The sequence below is a fragment of the Capricornis sumatraensis genome, chromosome 7 (assembly GCF_032405125.1).
Source record: "Capricornis sumatraensis isolate serow.1 chromosome 7, serow.2, whole genome shotgun sequence".
Classification (NCBI taxonomy): domain Eukaryota; kingdom Metazoa; phylum Chordata; class Mammalia; order Artiodactyla; family Bovidae; genus Capricornis; species Capricornis sumatraensis.
The window spans coordinates 48,591,484-48,606,386 of record NC_091075.1 but is presented as its reverse complement, the minus strand read 5'-3'; the positions used below and the strand labels follow the sequence as shown (position 1 = coordinate 48,606,386).

Here is a 14,903-nt window from a genome sequence, read left to right as displayed (position 1 = left end):
GGTTTTTAAGAAGTAATATAAAATAAGCCCCTCCACTTATAATAGGACCAAAATAAGATTGATGCCATACAGTGTCTTCAGTCTCTACTTCTGGTCTCTCTAAGCTGCTCTGCCCTAGAAGTAAATCTTGTTAAACCAAGCTTCAGCCAAAGCGCACATGGTTTTTATTTTTCATTCCCTTCGTTGAGTTCTTGGGTGTCCCCTTTGGATACTTCCGAAGTAAGAGAATTTGGCAGCACACCTGAGCAGCGTCAAGTCTTCTAACCGAGAGATGGAAAGTTGAGAAATTTGAAGGGATCATTCCATAATTTTCTTTTTTTCAGAAAGTGATGACTAAAACACTGTCGGGTGCAAACAATTGTATCTGACCTTCTCCAAGAGAGACCTTTTAGGGAGAAATAAAACGGAGAGAGATCTAGAAGATCTCTGATGAGAGACAAGTTGTTAAAAACACCAAAGTACATTTTCATTCCTACTAAAAAGCATTATCTTTTTCAAGTCTTTTCATATCTTACCCCACCCCTGCTCTGAGTGAAGAGCAATTTATAAGACAATATGACTCATTATCTAAAGATAAATTTACAAACTGACAGAATTATCCCAGAGGCTACATTACCTATTCAAGTTTATTACAATATCTTTAGTTCTTTGCATATATAGTTACATGCCTTTTACAAATCAGGATTATCTATATAGTATGCTTGATTTAGCAGAAGTTATGTCTATTGCTTCTCTCTTGAAAATCAACAGCATGCAGTGCAATACATGGTGTGCAGACTTATTGTTTCAGAAAGTGAAAAACTACTTAGGTTTAACTGAGAAGGGAACATGATCTTTATTGGCTTTATGCAAAGTTTAATTTTGGTTTTATGCAGATTTTGCATAGTTCATGATTACTTTCTAATGAAAAACTAGATGTACTGTCAGTGACCTTGCAGAAGATCAGGTGACAGTAGCAAACAGAAAAATCTGAAGAAGAGGCATAACTTTTAAAGTAGAAAGGTCAGCAAGAACCGCCTGAAACAAAAAACAAAAGGAATGATTAGTATCGGCATTCTGATCAGCAAAGTGAAGCCTCTGAAACAAACACAGAGCAACCATTGCACTTCTGACATCAACACACTCTAAGTGTTCCAGATTGGTCCCAAATCTGAAGCTACAACCTTCCTTCTCTTTTCTGAACATCTTAATGTTAGAACGTGTGCAAAATGCTCAAATGTGCAGTAGAAAATAACCTGGACTTTAGCCTTGAGCCTTCTTCAAATATACAAGGTAGCATGAGTTTATAAGAGGTCTGACATTTCAATTTGCTTCTATAAATAAACGTACATTATGAACCCTAGTCTTGTTATACTAGTGTAAGGAGTAACTGACTTTAGGAAATCATTTTAAGAAGGAATTAATGTTTATTCAGTTGCAAGATGCATAAACATCCTCTTCCCTTTAAACAAAGATTGCAGGCAGCTATTTTAAGGATAACATTGCATTTCTATGAGAGATAACAAATAGAGTAATATTGTAAGTCACTACTTAATTGAACCATGTTTCAGGTATAACTTATACTACTGAAAAGAAACCAGCTTTAATAATTAACTCACTACTAAAAATAACCAAAAACCATGTATCTTTACTGTATCAACCAAATGTATGGTCTTTAATTCTTTCAACTAGTGTGTCTTTGTTCTACGAGCATAACACACAGATATGAACAATTATAAGAAAATGCAACACAAGCCTCAATAGTTTCTATCAAAATTACTAGGTATCTTGTTTCCCATAAAAGTTATAATGGTTTCTCATAATAACCTTGTTTATGACCCCTTCACAAGAACATTGTTTTCAAGTAATTAAGAAATTCTGAATATTTAATATTACTTAGCTTAAACTTATAGGCATTACTCAAGATAAAAAATTAGGCTATGAGTAATGTGTGTCCTATGCATTGGAGACTGAAGTACCCAAGCCTGGCAATCTCTCAGAAACTATTTCCATCCCATCTCAGCGAAACTTATCCTTACTTCAGCTGCAGCCAGTGATGTCACCTCCATCAGGTTCACTGCTCGGAAAGCAAACACAGCAGCTGCCAGGACTGGAAAAGAATGAACACTATTTTAACTGCTGGCCTACTCATCAGACTGACCAATTTACTGGTATACCCAAAACCCACAATGAAAACTCAGACCTAGTGCTTAACACAACTGCATTCAGTTAAGGCCTGGTGAGGAATGGAAATTTTCTTCTCTGGAGATCAGTATCTGAGGGGATTTCATTTTCTTTGGAAAAAATGAAAATTTTAGTGGTTTTTAAAAAGGCATTTTATAAATTGTTTCTTTCGTACCTACGGCTTCAATTATAACAGTTTTTAAATGGTAGATATAATGACTGCCTTATGAAGGTTTATTTTGATGCAGGTGTTTCTTATTGATGCAATGGAAAAGCTTCTGAAAAGTTAGAAGACTGAATTTTTAAATGTATCAGATAATATTTCATACGTATCAAGGTAGTATCTATATAAAAATGTGGCAACAAGTATGTCTTTCCTTAAAAATGCTGTTATACTACTTTGTTATTTATTGTCTTTCCTAGAGTGTCAAAACTGGGTATGTCTGTTGGGTGGGCTATTGTGGGGATTGATCCTGACATTTACATTAATGTTGGTTATAGGAAAAGATAAGTTGAAACTTTGAAAAAAAAAAAGTAAATCAAACCATTATAGAATATCTTGAAGGTCAATAATATATATGGAGTAGAAAACATCTAGATTTTTGTTCCCATTAGTCATATGCATATGAAAAGAGTAATGCTGATATGCATTATGTCTTATTATATAATCTACCGTAAAACCTTACGAAAAGGAATGAGTCATCATGAACAATGAAAGGACTCATGTAAGAGCTTCTGGCAACTCTGGCCCAGAGGTCACTTGACTTCTCCCTATTTTTTTCATCACCATAGTGGTAGTGTATTCCCTACCCAACAAGTCCTTGAAGTTTAGGAAATGAATGGTAAGGAATCTTTAAACTTATTTGGAAGACTGGTTCCTAAGTATATTGCATAGATAATGCACATAATTGTTAAAAGTACATTTCTAGTATGGAAATAATAATCATAAGCACAGTTAATTCTCATATCAACTCTGTGTTTATTACTATTGTTAGCCCCATTTTGCTAATGTAGAAACTGAGGCACTGTGAGTTTGGATGACATATTCACAGCCATACAGGTAGAAAATAATAGAGAGAAAACTCAACTCTGGTCCCAGAGCCCAAGCATTTAACCAGTGGGATGAAATTTTTGAGACTGAAGGTAAGCAGTAATGACTCATCCCTGACATGGAAATCGCTGCGCTATCCTACCTGTCTTCTCCTCTGACCCTCACAGTGGTTTTCCCTTGGGATAAACCATAATGGAGAAGAGAATAAAAAAGAACATATATCCATGTATAACTGGTCACTTTGTTGTACAGTAGAAATTAACACAACACTGTAAATCCACAATACTTCCATTTTAAAATATAATGGTTTGCCAGAGATGGACTGAGGATGGTGCATGGTGATCCATGCTCTGGTGGATCAGGTGGCTAGGTGGCTATTCCTGGGGAGTAGACGGTGGCAGGTGGCTGTTCCTGGGAAGTAGATGTCAGGATCCAGGTTTCTTAATTTCCCCAGGTAGACACAGAGTGACTGGGAAGCACAGGTAGTTTTTGAGGGGATAACAGATTTTGGAAAGCTTGTCAAAAAAGCATTAGAACTAGTTAGGAAAATTCTGGAGGAAAAAAGATGGTTGTGGTAAAATGAATAAATTTATTTAAAAAGTCAAGTCAGCTAGAATTATTTAATACATAAGGACGGATATAAGAGATCTGGAACAAAGAATTTACTCTTTGTGAATGGTGAAAATTTAAACTCCTTGAGCTTCCATTTTTACAAGAATATCCAAGAAAACCATTTCTGTGGACAAGCAACTTCTTTATAGTTCTCTAATATCTAGAATCCTATTTGACAATGGAGATATTTTATATGAGAAGGGATGTGGTCATCATTTCCTTTTTTGTGTGTAATTTAATAGAGTTGGTGAAAGCTTGACAGGATGGTCAAATTTTCTGCTGTAGCAGGAAAGAGTTTCACATGCTGGGAAACAAGTTTTTCCAAAGGTAGATAAGAGGGCGAATGAAAGAGGAGTTACTAATTAACTTCAGCATCCAAAATGCTTCTGTGCTCATAGCCTTTATTTATCTTGGTGTCACATCACAGAGGTTCCTTTCTGTCTACTTCATGTTTGGTTTGCCCAGCCCTTCCACAGAGCAGGCTTATTTGCCAAGGAGAAAAGCTCTATACTTTGGGATATTTTCAACTGAATTCATGCTTTATATGAAATATAGAAACTCAAATACTTACTTTTGGTCTTTTAAATTGTTCGCATGAATTTTAAGCAACTCTATCATGAACATTAAGATACTCATGCTTTAAACTGTTCTTCAAGAGGCCCAAATAAATTCACAGTTTAAACCAGTAATATTTACTAAAATATTTTTAAAGAGTTTATATAATTTTATAAACTCACTTGAGCAAAAAAGTTGGTCCCAAAATATTCTATTTTAATATAATCAGATGAGAAAAATGTATAAAATGATCAAAGCTAACTTATATACATGTGCGCACGCATGCTCAGTCATGTCTGACTCTTTGCGACCCCATGGAGTGCAGCCCACCAGGCTCCACTGTCCATGGAATTTTCCAGGTATCTACATGCAATTGTTTGACTTATGTCTCTTTATTTGAATTCCATGGAAGGAACTCCCATCCGTCTAACTTCATTTCTAGATGTTCTACATTCTTCCCTGTTGGTTTTTTAAAAAGCCCTCTGAGAAAGCGAATGGATGCAGCGGCGTGGACTGTCGTTCCACCTATGCATCAATGACTCACTAATGCGTTAAGCATGCAGCAGAGTGCTTGGCTCAGAGCAACTGCAGCACTCAACATTCATTTCTCTTTTACTTCAGCTTGCTGAGGGCATGATAAGTCACAGAAAGGGAGAATTTAAATTGGAGGAGGCTTTGAGGTCTTATAGTTTAACATTTCTTTCACGATAGAAAATCTTTTAACCCTCCAGATGGCAGTTAAAAAGCCCATTCTACTTTTGGAAGGTCCTAATTATTAGAAAGTACTTTGTAATACTTAGCCCATTTCTTTAACATGCTCTAACATCTTTTTGAAAAGATACAAAAAGTTACATATTAATACAATGCTCTTCAAAATTTATGAATACCCAGAAGAATTATTTGGTGGAGAATCTTAAAATCCTATCACCTGAGATGTGTTAGCAAAAAAAAAGACTACTTAGCCTGGAAAATAGAAGACTTTGGGGACAGAAGGGGGTGAGAGTAGAAAAAACATGATCATGATCCTGGTGCAACAGTAGTACATTTTAACAAGTTATATTATCCAGAAATGAAATAGGCCACTATTCATTAAGACAATGTCTTATTCAATAAGACAGGGATTACCCAACACTGAATGTTCAAACACAGGGTAAGTATTACCTGCCAGAAATATTTAAAAGAAGCTATACTTGATGGTCTCTAGGATTCCTTCCATCTCTAGACGGTATGTATCACAGTCATTCAGCCAAAAGAGGTGATGACACACCATTTTTTTTTCCTAACTCTTATTTGTATTGGCTTTAAAAACAATTGAGATGGAAGGATACTGGGAGTTATTAAAAACTTTGGTAAATGATAACTCTGATTACACCAAGGGCAACAGTTATCTTCATGGCACTTTAGTATTATGCTAACTTTCCTGAAAAAAATACCACCTAATTACTCTAGACCTCTCAGCACTCAAAAAATATGTTAATATGGTACCTAGAGAATCTTTTCCAGGAAAAGGGTCTTCAATTAAGCATTATTTCCAGATGGCCAGAGAGGTGACTTTACAATGCTGTCACTGGGTAAAGAAATAAAGGCTCTCACAGCTTAAATAATTCGCTCAGTATCACACAACTGGAGAAGGCTGGAACCAGCACTCTGGCAACTTTTCAGCTCTCCACCCATGTGAAAACCCTGTAATATGTATTTGAATTCCCTGATAATCCTGGTGATAGAAACAACTGAATCTATTTTACATGCAGAGAAGCAAAATAATATAAGAAATCTGTGCCATATGTGTTATCATACAGTTGCCCTCTGTGTATATCTGTTGTAAGAACTGCTTAATTATTAAATAAGAGATGAGTTTGTGACTTTCTGAAAAAATGTTGAATTTTTTTGACTTAAGAGAATAAGTAAAAGGGGAAACTTTTATGTATTACTCACAGACAGAGATTTCAACTATGCAGGGAGGCTCAGTCTTGGTTTGGCTTTTAGGTAGTAGCTGAGAAGGGGCACAGAACAGAACTACAAGATAATCAGAGGAGTCAGGAGAACGGAAGTAGACCTACACTCCACTGCACAAACCTCATAGGTGCTGAGACTGAACAAATGCCCTGGCTGGACTAGAAGCAGGGGAGCGGAAACTGACATTCCTGGAAGCAATGAAGAAAGACTAGGAATAGACTGGTGATGGGCAGTTCCACAGGTGTATTTAGATTGCAGAACATCAGTCCTTGTCTTCTAAGGCAGATAAATCGACTAAATGTTCATGAATTAGAAATGACAGACAACTGTAGATTCCAATTCCAATTATAGAAGGTAAATGTTAGAAAGCAAAGAAAGGCTTTACTATAGAAACAGCATGTGTTTTATGAACAAGCACTTACTCTTACCAGCAAGAATTTCCAGAGAGTTGTATCCTAGGATTCTGTCCCACAAAAGCAAGAGTTGATCTGTAGCTAAGTATCCAGAGAAAGCTCGAACCATCCATTTAAATGATATGCGAAGTCTATAAACAAAGAAAAACAAGATATTTTACCAGTGGAATTTTTTCTCATCAAAAAGCAATTATCAGAGGATCTCAATGAGTTACAATGACAGTAACTCCTTTGTGGGTTTAAAAAATCACAGTCATTTAAAACTCAAGTACTTTACACGTATACAATGGAATACTACTCAGCCTTAAAAAAGAAATAAAATGTTGGCATTTGCAGCAACATTATTAGAGATTACTATACTAAGTGAATTAAGACAGAAAGAGAAAGACAAATACCATATGATATCACTTATATGTGGAATCTAAAATATGAATCTTAAATGAACTTATATACAAAACAGAAACAGACTCATAGATATAGAGAATAGACTTGTGGTTGCCAAGGCCAACAGGAGAAGGATGGATTGGAGTTCAGGATGAGCAGATGCAAACTGCTATATACTGAATGTATAAACAACGAAGTCTTGCTGTATAGCAAAGGGAACTATATTCAATATCCTGTGATAAACCGTAATGGGAGAGAATATGAAAAAGAATATATATATGTATAACTCAATCACTTTGCCATACAGTAGAAATTACTACAACATTGAAAATTAACTATACTTCAATAAAATATATTTCAAAAAACTCAAGTACTCTATTAACAGCTGTAAAAATTCAGCTGAGAAAACTTGAGTTCCCAAATTAGTGGTTTCAAAAGCATTAAGAGAAAGAATTATATTCCAGAGCCCTACTTTATGTTGTAGTTTATTCTTTAGAAAACTCACTTCTACATTTTGTTTTCCAGGATATGTACTAATTAGCTATCAATGAGGTGATCTTATAGTCTCAACAGTTCCAGGCAAGCCAAGATTATTTGAATTTTTATTCAGGATACTTAAATAAATACTTATAGCTGCATATTTTTCCAATTCAATAAATTATATTCCTAGATTTCACTCAAATGGGTACTAAGGAAAAAGACAAGGAAAAATAGTTTTAAAGCTATAAGGGGTTTCCCAGGTGCTAGTTGTAAAGAACCCACTTGCCAGTGCAGGAGACATAAGAGACCTGAGTTTGATCCCTGGGTTGGGAAGATCCCCTGGAGAAGGAAATGGCAACCCACTGCAGTATTCTTGCCTGGAGAATCCCATGGACAGAGGAGCCTGGTAGGCTACAGTCCATGGGGTTGCAAAGAGTCAGACATGAATGAAGCAACTTAGCAAAAGAAAAATAAAATAGAAAAGCTGTAAGAGAACTTAGAAATAGATTTCTGATTTCAACCCTTTAGTTTTAAAAAGGAGGTCATCAGAACTCTGAAAGATCAACAAGAAAATTCAATTAAATTCTATTTTGTGAAAAAAAAAAAATCCTAAGAAGTATGAGATCCTACTGTTTCATAACGAGGTTATGTTACAATAATATTTTATCTCTAGAATCAGGAAACAAACCTGGCTTTGGTGCCTGAAGAGATAAAATACTCTCTCATATTTCTCTACTATCTATTAGCAATTAAATATCACTTGACTGCCCCTGAGAGGTTTTAGCCAAATTCTTTGTTAAAACTGTCATAATATTATATAAATACCAGGATTTTTTCTTAAAAGAGAAAATGGGATCTAGAGATTGCCTTTGTTGATGTCATATTAATTTTCCTAAGATTGAAAAAGGACCCCCAAGTTTCAGAAATTCCTCAATATTATATAACTATTGGTCTAATATAACAAAGTACATGTAGGCAGTAGTATTATAAATCATGTTTCTTCGTTGGTTTTAGAATATTAGTTTATAGATGCAAAAAAAACTTTTGGCCAGTGAATGTTTTAAATTTTAAAAGTTCACTAATTCCCTGGCATGCCATTAGGACTCCATGCTTCCACTACAGGGGACCTAGGTTCGATCCCTGGTCTGAGAACTAAGATCCTGCAAGGCATGCAGTGCGGCCCAAAACAAAACAAATTCACTTTTAAGTCTAAATTATTGACTTCAACTAGTTTCATTTTATGAATCTCTCACAGTGTCTTCTTAGACCAAAAGTACCACATACCATGCCCCCCTGCTCCCTAGTATGTCCAGCACAGAATCAGTTTCTTAGAAATAAAGCTTATTGATGCATAATTTATATACAGTTGAATTTGCTTTTATTAATGTACAATTCTGAGTTTTGTTAAAACCAAATATAAATTTTAGAACTAAAAAATACAAAAATGGTAACAACAACAAAGCAACCCTCACTGGATGAATCCAACAGCAAAATGGAAATAAACAATGAGAGAGCCAGGGAATTTAAGCCTAAGTCAATAGAAATAGTGTCTAATCTGAACTACAGAATAAAAAGAATTAAAAATAAAATGAAAAGAGCTCTAGAAACCTGTGGGATAAGACCAAAAGTTTTAATATTTGTGTTCCAGAAGAAAAGATGAATGTGAGTGGTACAGAAAAAAAAAAATATTTGAAGAAATAATGGTTGCGGGAAAACGGATACATGTATATGTATGGCTGAGTCCCTTCGCTGTTCACCTGAAACTACCACAACATTGTTAACTGGATATACCCTAATACAAAATAAAAAGTTTAAAGTTTGGGGAAAAAAAAGATGAAACCTAAAAAAAGAAATAATGGTTGAAAACTTCCTAAATTTGACAAAAGAAATAACACTCAAATTCAAGATGTTCAACAAACCCTGAACAGGATAAACCCAAGAAATCCATGTCCAGATACATCATAAATAAACTGTTGAGAAACAAAGACAAAGACCTTGATAGCAGTCAGAGAAAGACAATGATTGGTATTATTTCTCCCTGAAATGTTTGGCTGAATTTGCCTGTGAAGCCCTCCAGGCCTGGAGTTAATTTGAAAATAGAATGTGATAGATTAAAGATGTATATTGTAAATCCTGCAAAAGTATTTTCTAATTAAGGCATGCACATTTATTTTAGTGATAATGCTATGGGATTTCCCAGGCAAGAATACTGGAGTGTGTTGCCATTTCCTTCTCCAGGGGATATTCCTGACCCAGGGGTCAAACCCATGTCTCCTCCACTGCAGGCGAATTCTTTACCTGCTAAGCCATCACGGAAGCCCAAGGCACTGCCATAGCCCGAATGCTTTTGTCCCCACCCCTACCCCAAATTCACTGAAACTACCTGCAATGAGATAGTAATAGGAAAGAGATTGGAAGTTAATTAGGATTAGATGGCAGAAAGTGAAGAGGAACTAAAAAGCCTCTTGACGAAAGTGAAAGAGGAAAGTGAAAAAGTTGGCTTAAAATTCAACATTCAGAAAACGAAGATCATGGCATCTGGTCCCATCACTTCATGGGAAATAGATGGGGAAACAGTGGAAACAGTGTCAGACTTTATTTTGGGGGGCTCCAAAAGCACTGCAGATGGTGACTGCAGCCATGAAATTAAAAGACGCTTACTCCTTGGAAGGAAAGTTGTGACCAACCTAGATAGCATATTGAAAAGCAGAGACATTACTTTGCCAACAAAGGTCCATCTAGTCAAGGCTATGGTTTTTCCAGTGGTCATGTATGGATGTGAGAGTTGGACTGTGAAGAAAGCTGAGTGCCGAAGAATTGATGCTTTTGAACTGCGGTGTTGGAGAAGACTCTTGAGAGTCCCTTGGACTGCAAGGAGATCCAACCAGTCCATCCTAAAGGAGATCAGTCCTGGGTGTTCACTGGAAGGACTGATGCTGAAGCTGAAACTCCAATACTTTGGCTACCTGATGCGAAGAGTTGACTCACTGGAAAAGACCTTAATGCTGGGAGGGATTGAGGGCAGGAGGAGAAGGCGACAACTGAGGGTGAGATGGCTGGACGGCATCACTGACTCGATGGACGTGAGTTTCGGTGAACTTCGGGAGTTGGTGATGGACAGGGAGGCCTGGCGTGCTGTGATTCATGGAGTTGCAAAGAGTCAGACATGACTGAGCAACTGAACTGGACTGAACTTAAGATGAAGTAGGTTCTCATGATTGGGATTAGTGACTTCATAAAGTTATGTGACAGCTTGTTTTTCCTCTGTTCTCTCCATCACATGAGGATACAATGAGAAGTCAGCAGTCTGCAACCTAGAAAAAGGTCCTCTCTGGAACTCGACCATACTATCTACTTGATCTTAGACTTCCAGTCTCCAAAACTGTGAGAAATAAATTTCTGTTGTTCATAAGCCATACAGTTTATAGGAATATGTTGTACCAGACTGAACTAAGACAGACATTATCAAAAAATATTTTTTAAAAGGTATAAATAATAACTCAATACTGGAGATAAAAATGGAATCAAAAATATTCAAAAGTAGGCAGGAAAAGAGGGAAAAAAAGGATTAAGAGCACATGGAACAAACAAAAGAGTCTATCAAAATAGTAAATGGCATCAACTGTTATTATTTTAACCCAATACCAATTACATTAAATATAAATGGAATAAACACACCAGTTAAACTGCCACAATGAAAGACCTGAATATACTTTTGATAAGAAAGCCACATGAAAAGGAGAGACATTGATAATCAATATACTAAAAGTAGGACAGAAAAGAATACATGATACAAACTCGAATAAAAAGAAAGCTGGAATGGCTATATCAGACATAGTTCAGTTGTGTCCAACTCTTTGTGACCCCATGGACTGTAGTCCATGGAATTCTCCAGGGAGTGGGTAGCCTTTCCCTTCTCCAGGGGATCTTCCCAACCCAGGGATTGAACCCTGGTCTCCCACATTGCAGGCAGATTCTTTACCAGCTGAGCCACAAGGGAAGCCCAAGAAGTAAAGACATCAGTACACTAAAGATGATACAATAAATATAATCAATACGCTAAAAGTAGAAGGACAGAAAAGAATACACTATATAAATATAAATAAAAAGAAAGCTGGAATGGCTATATCAGACATAGATTTATTATTAGGAAAAGACATTACATAATGATAAACAGATCAATTCTCCTAAAAACAGTGTCAAATACATGAAATAAAAACATATATATATAGAGAGAGAGCAATGTAGAAACAAAAAGACAAATTCAGTTATAATTGGAGACTCTAACACTTCTTTTTCAATAATCCATAGAAATAGTAGACAGAAAATTAACATTGAGACGTCTTGAACATTATTAAAAAACTTGACTTTATTACCACGTATAGACATTCTGCTCAACGCTAGCAGGAAATGAATTCTTTTCAAGTATACATGAAAGATTCATCAAGGTAGCTCATGTTCTGGGTCATAAAACAAACTACAACAACATTTAAAAGAACTAAAATCTTAAGAAGCACATTGTCTAATTGTAATAGAATTAAAATAGAAATCAATAACAGAAAGATATCACATTTTTTTCAAATATTTGGAAATTAAACAATGTACTTCTATATAAACTATGGTCAAACAGGAAGTCACAAGAGAAATTAAGAAACATTTTGATTGAATGAAAGTAGAAACATAAAATATCAAAATTTGTTGAGTGGAGGTAAAGCAGTGCTTTGAGGGAAATTTATAACATTACTATTGCTTATGCTAGGAAAGAAATATCTGAAATCAATTCTCTAAATTTCACCTTAAGCAAGCAGAAAGATGAGCAAAACAAAGCAAAAACAAGCACCCAGTAGGAAAAAAACAAATAAAAGAGGATAAATCAATGAAACTGAAAATAGAAAAACAGAAAATCAATGAAACCAAAACTGATTTTTTCAAAGAATAAAATAAATAAGACTCTGGCCGGAATAATCAAGAAATACAAGATACAAACATCAGTCTCAGGAATGAGACAGGTAGTGTCACTCTGATTTTAAAGACTGTAAAAGGCTAAATAAGAATAATTATGGAATGTTATGAATAATTTATGTCCATACATATGATAACTTGGATAAAATGCACAAAGTACTCAAGTAGAAGGAAGATATCCTGAAAAGTCCTATATCTAGTAAAAAAATTAAATTCTAACTAAAACTTTCCAATACCATTAGTTTTAATTCATGAAAGTCTTTTTATAATAATTGATTTCTAGCCTGACAACTGAATTTTTACACTTTCCTTTCATTAGAATTTTGATGTTTACCATAATTTATTGAAATAAATTTGTTCCTTTAAATGATTAAAGTATATGAATAGACTAGGAAAATATCAGGATTTTAGTTATAACAATTAACTAAATGTCTACAGAAAAGCATAGATATACACAAATATTCGTTTCACAATAATAAAAAATGAGGTCAGTTTACCACACAAAAAAATACATATGTAATATATTTCTGCCACAATTTTGTTTTATAATAATAATTATTAACAGAATTCTATTTTTTATTGGCTATAAAAGAAAGATTGTTAGGTATTATCAATAAATGATATGAGTTACACAAAGAGGAAGACAGTAACAAAACACTGATGAATCATTTGGAAATTTCTGTTGCCATGCTGCTGCTGCTGCTGCTGCTAAGTCACTTCAGTAGTGTCCGACTCTGTGCAACCCCATAGACGGCAGCCGACCAGGCTCCCCCGTCCATGGGATTCTCCAGCAAGAACACTGGAGTGGGTTGCCATTTCCTTCTCCAATGCAGGAAAGTGAAAAGTGAAAGTGAAGCCGCTCAGTCGTGTCCAACTCTTTGCAACCTCATGGACTGCAGCCCACCAGGCTCCCCCGTCCATGGGATTCTCCAAGCAAGAGTACTGGAGTGGGGCGCCATTGCCACAGACATTGTCAGTTGAAAACAAGAAAGGAAAGCCAATGATAATGAGGTCCACAGGTACCCAACCTATTCACTTGATAACTCGTACTGGGATATTTGCTGATAACTCACATTCAGATAAATAAACAAAAATTTAAGCTTTTGGAAGGAAAAATCACAGTGTAGAACCATTAGTAGATAACTGATTTAGTTTTTCACTAGTGAAAGATGGCAAACTTTAACTGATCTGGCTTTCAAAGTTGTCTTCTGATAAATCTGGCCTAAACTGACAATTTTAGTATTATCATATTTCTCAGGTAGTGTTTGTTTCCACAGATTTTTACCTCAGTTTGGTCACCATCTTTCACTATGAACTGGAATTAGTTCTCTGGTGATTCTTGTACCAAGCACAAAAATCCAAGCAAATAAGAATTTATCAGGATTTTGGTAAGTCTTCCAAGAATTTTTGGCACAAAGTTGTGTTATAATTTACTACTTGATAATTATTGTTTTGGAGAAGGAAATGGCAACCTACTCCAGTATTCTTGCCTGGAGAATCCCAGGGACAGAGAGGCCTGCACATACAGGCTGCTTCTGTCAATTTCTCAGACTTTAAGAGTGAACATTTTTACTTGCATATCATTAGGTCACTCCTTTACCCTATGTATTAGATTCTAAAAGTTCGCTGGCACCTCATTGTGTTAAACCAACTACTCTGTACGTCTTTCTCGGAGAAGGCAATGGCAACCCACTCCAGTACTCTTGCCTGGAAAATCCCATGGACAGAGGAGCCTGGTAGGCTGCAGTCCATGGGGTCGCACAGAGTCGGACACGATTGAAGCGACTTAGCAGCAGCAGCAATTATTGTTTTATTGGGGAAAATGTTAATTTCTCTGAAAAAAATCACTGCATCTTTGATGATTAAAAAGAGCCCTCTGATATCAATCTATTCTTCAATTAGGAGAGAAAAATACTCACGGTTGAGCCCCAATTTCTCGCAGATGATAAAAGAGTTGGGGGAGATAAGTTTGCAGAAGAGTTTCAAACAGCAGACAGAGTGACACAATACCCTGGATACAATAAGTCACAAGAGAAATGCATAACTTAGTATTTAAAGATGAACTCTGCCATCAAAGTACTCAAACAGAAATGAGAAAAAGATGATCAATATCAGTATTGTTTAAGAGCCAAAGACAGGAAATGCACCAATGGTCTCTAAAACATTAAAAATAAGTTTATCCCTCTTTATGGATACTCACTCTTATAAATATCCTAAGGAGCCTCCTTTTTAACAATAAGAGGGTCCCTGCATAAGCTGGCATATAGTAATGTTCAGAATTCAAGAAAAACATCATTTTCTAGAAAGCCTGCTACTCTGTAAGTCAT

The 14,903-nt window shown here is 35.7% G+C and overlaps 1 protein-coding gene across 2 annotated transcripts in view; it reads right to left on the bottom strand.

The window, feature by feature from the left end:
- Positions 1–847: 847 nt before the first annotated feature.
- Positions 848–14,903, bottom strand: part of TBC1D19 (TBC1 domain family member 19) — a 144,284-nt gene continuing 130,228 nt past the window's right edge. For both annotated transcript variants that reach the window (XM_068975259.1, XM_068975260.1), the window contains 4 exons: positions 14,496–14,587; positions 6,766–6,881; positions 2,019–2,089; positions 848–1,017 (listed from right to left, as the gene is read on the bottom strand). In XM_068975259.1, the coding sequence (XP_068831360.1) occupies positions 943–1,017; positions 2,019–2,089; positions 6,766–6,881; positions 14,496–14,587 (354 nt within the window). In that variant the 3' untranslated portion in view covers positions 848–942. The remainder of the gene's footprint in view (positions 1,018–2,018; positions 2,090–6,765; positions 6,882–14,495; positions 14,588–14,903) is intronic.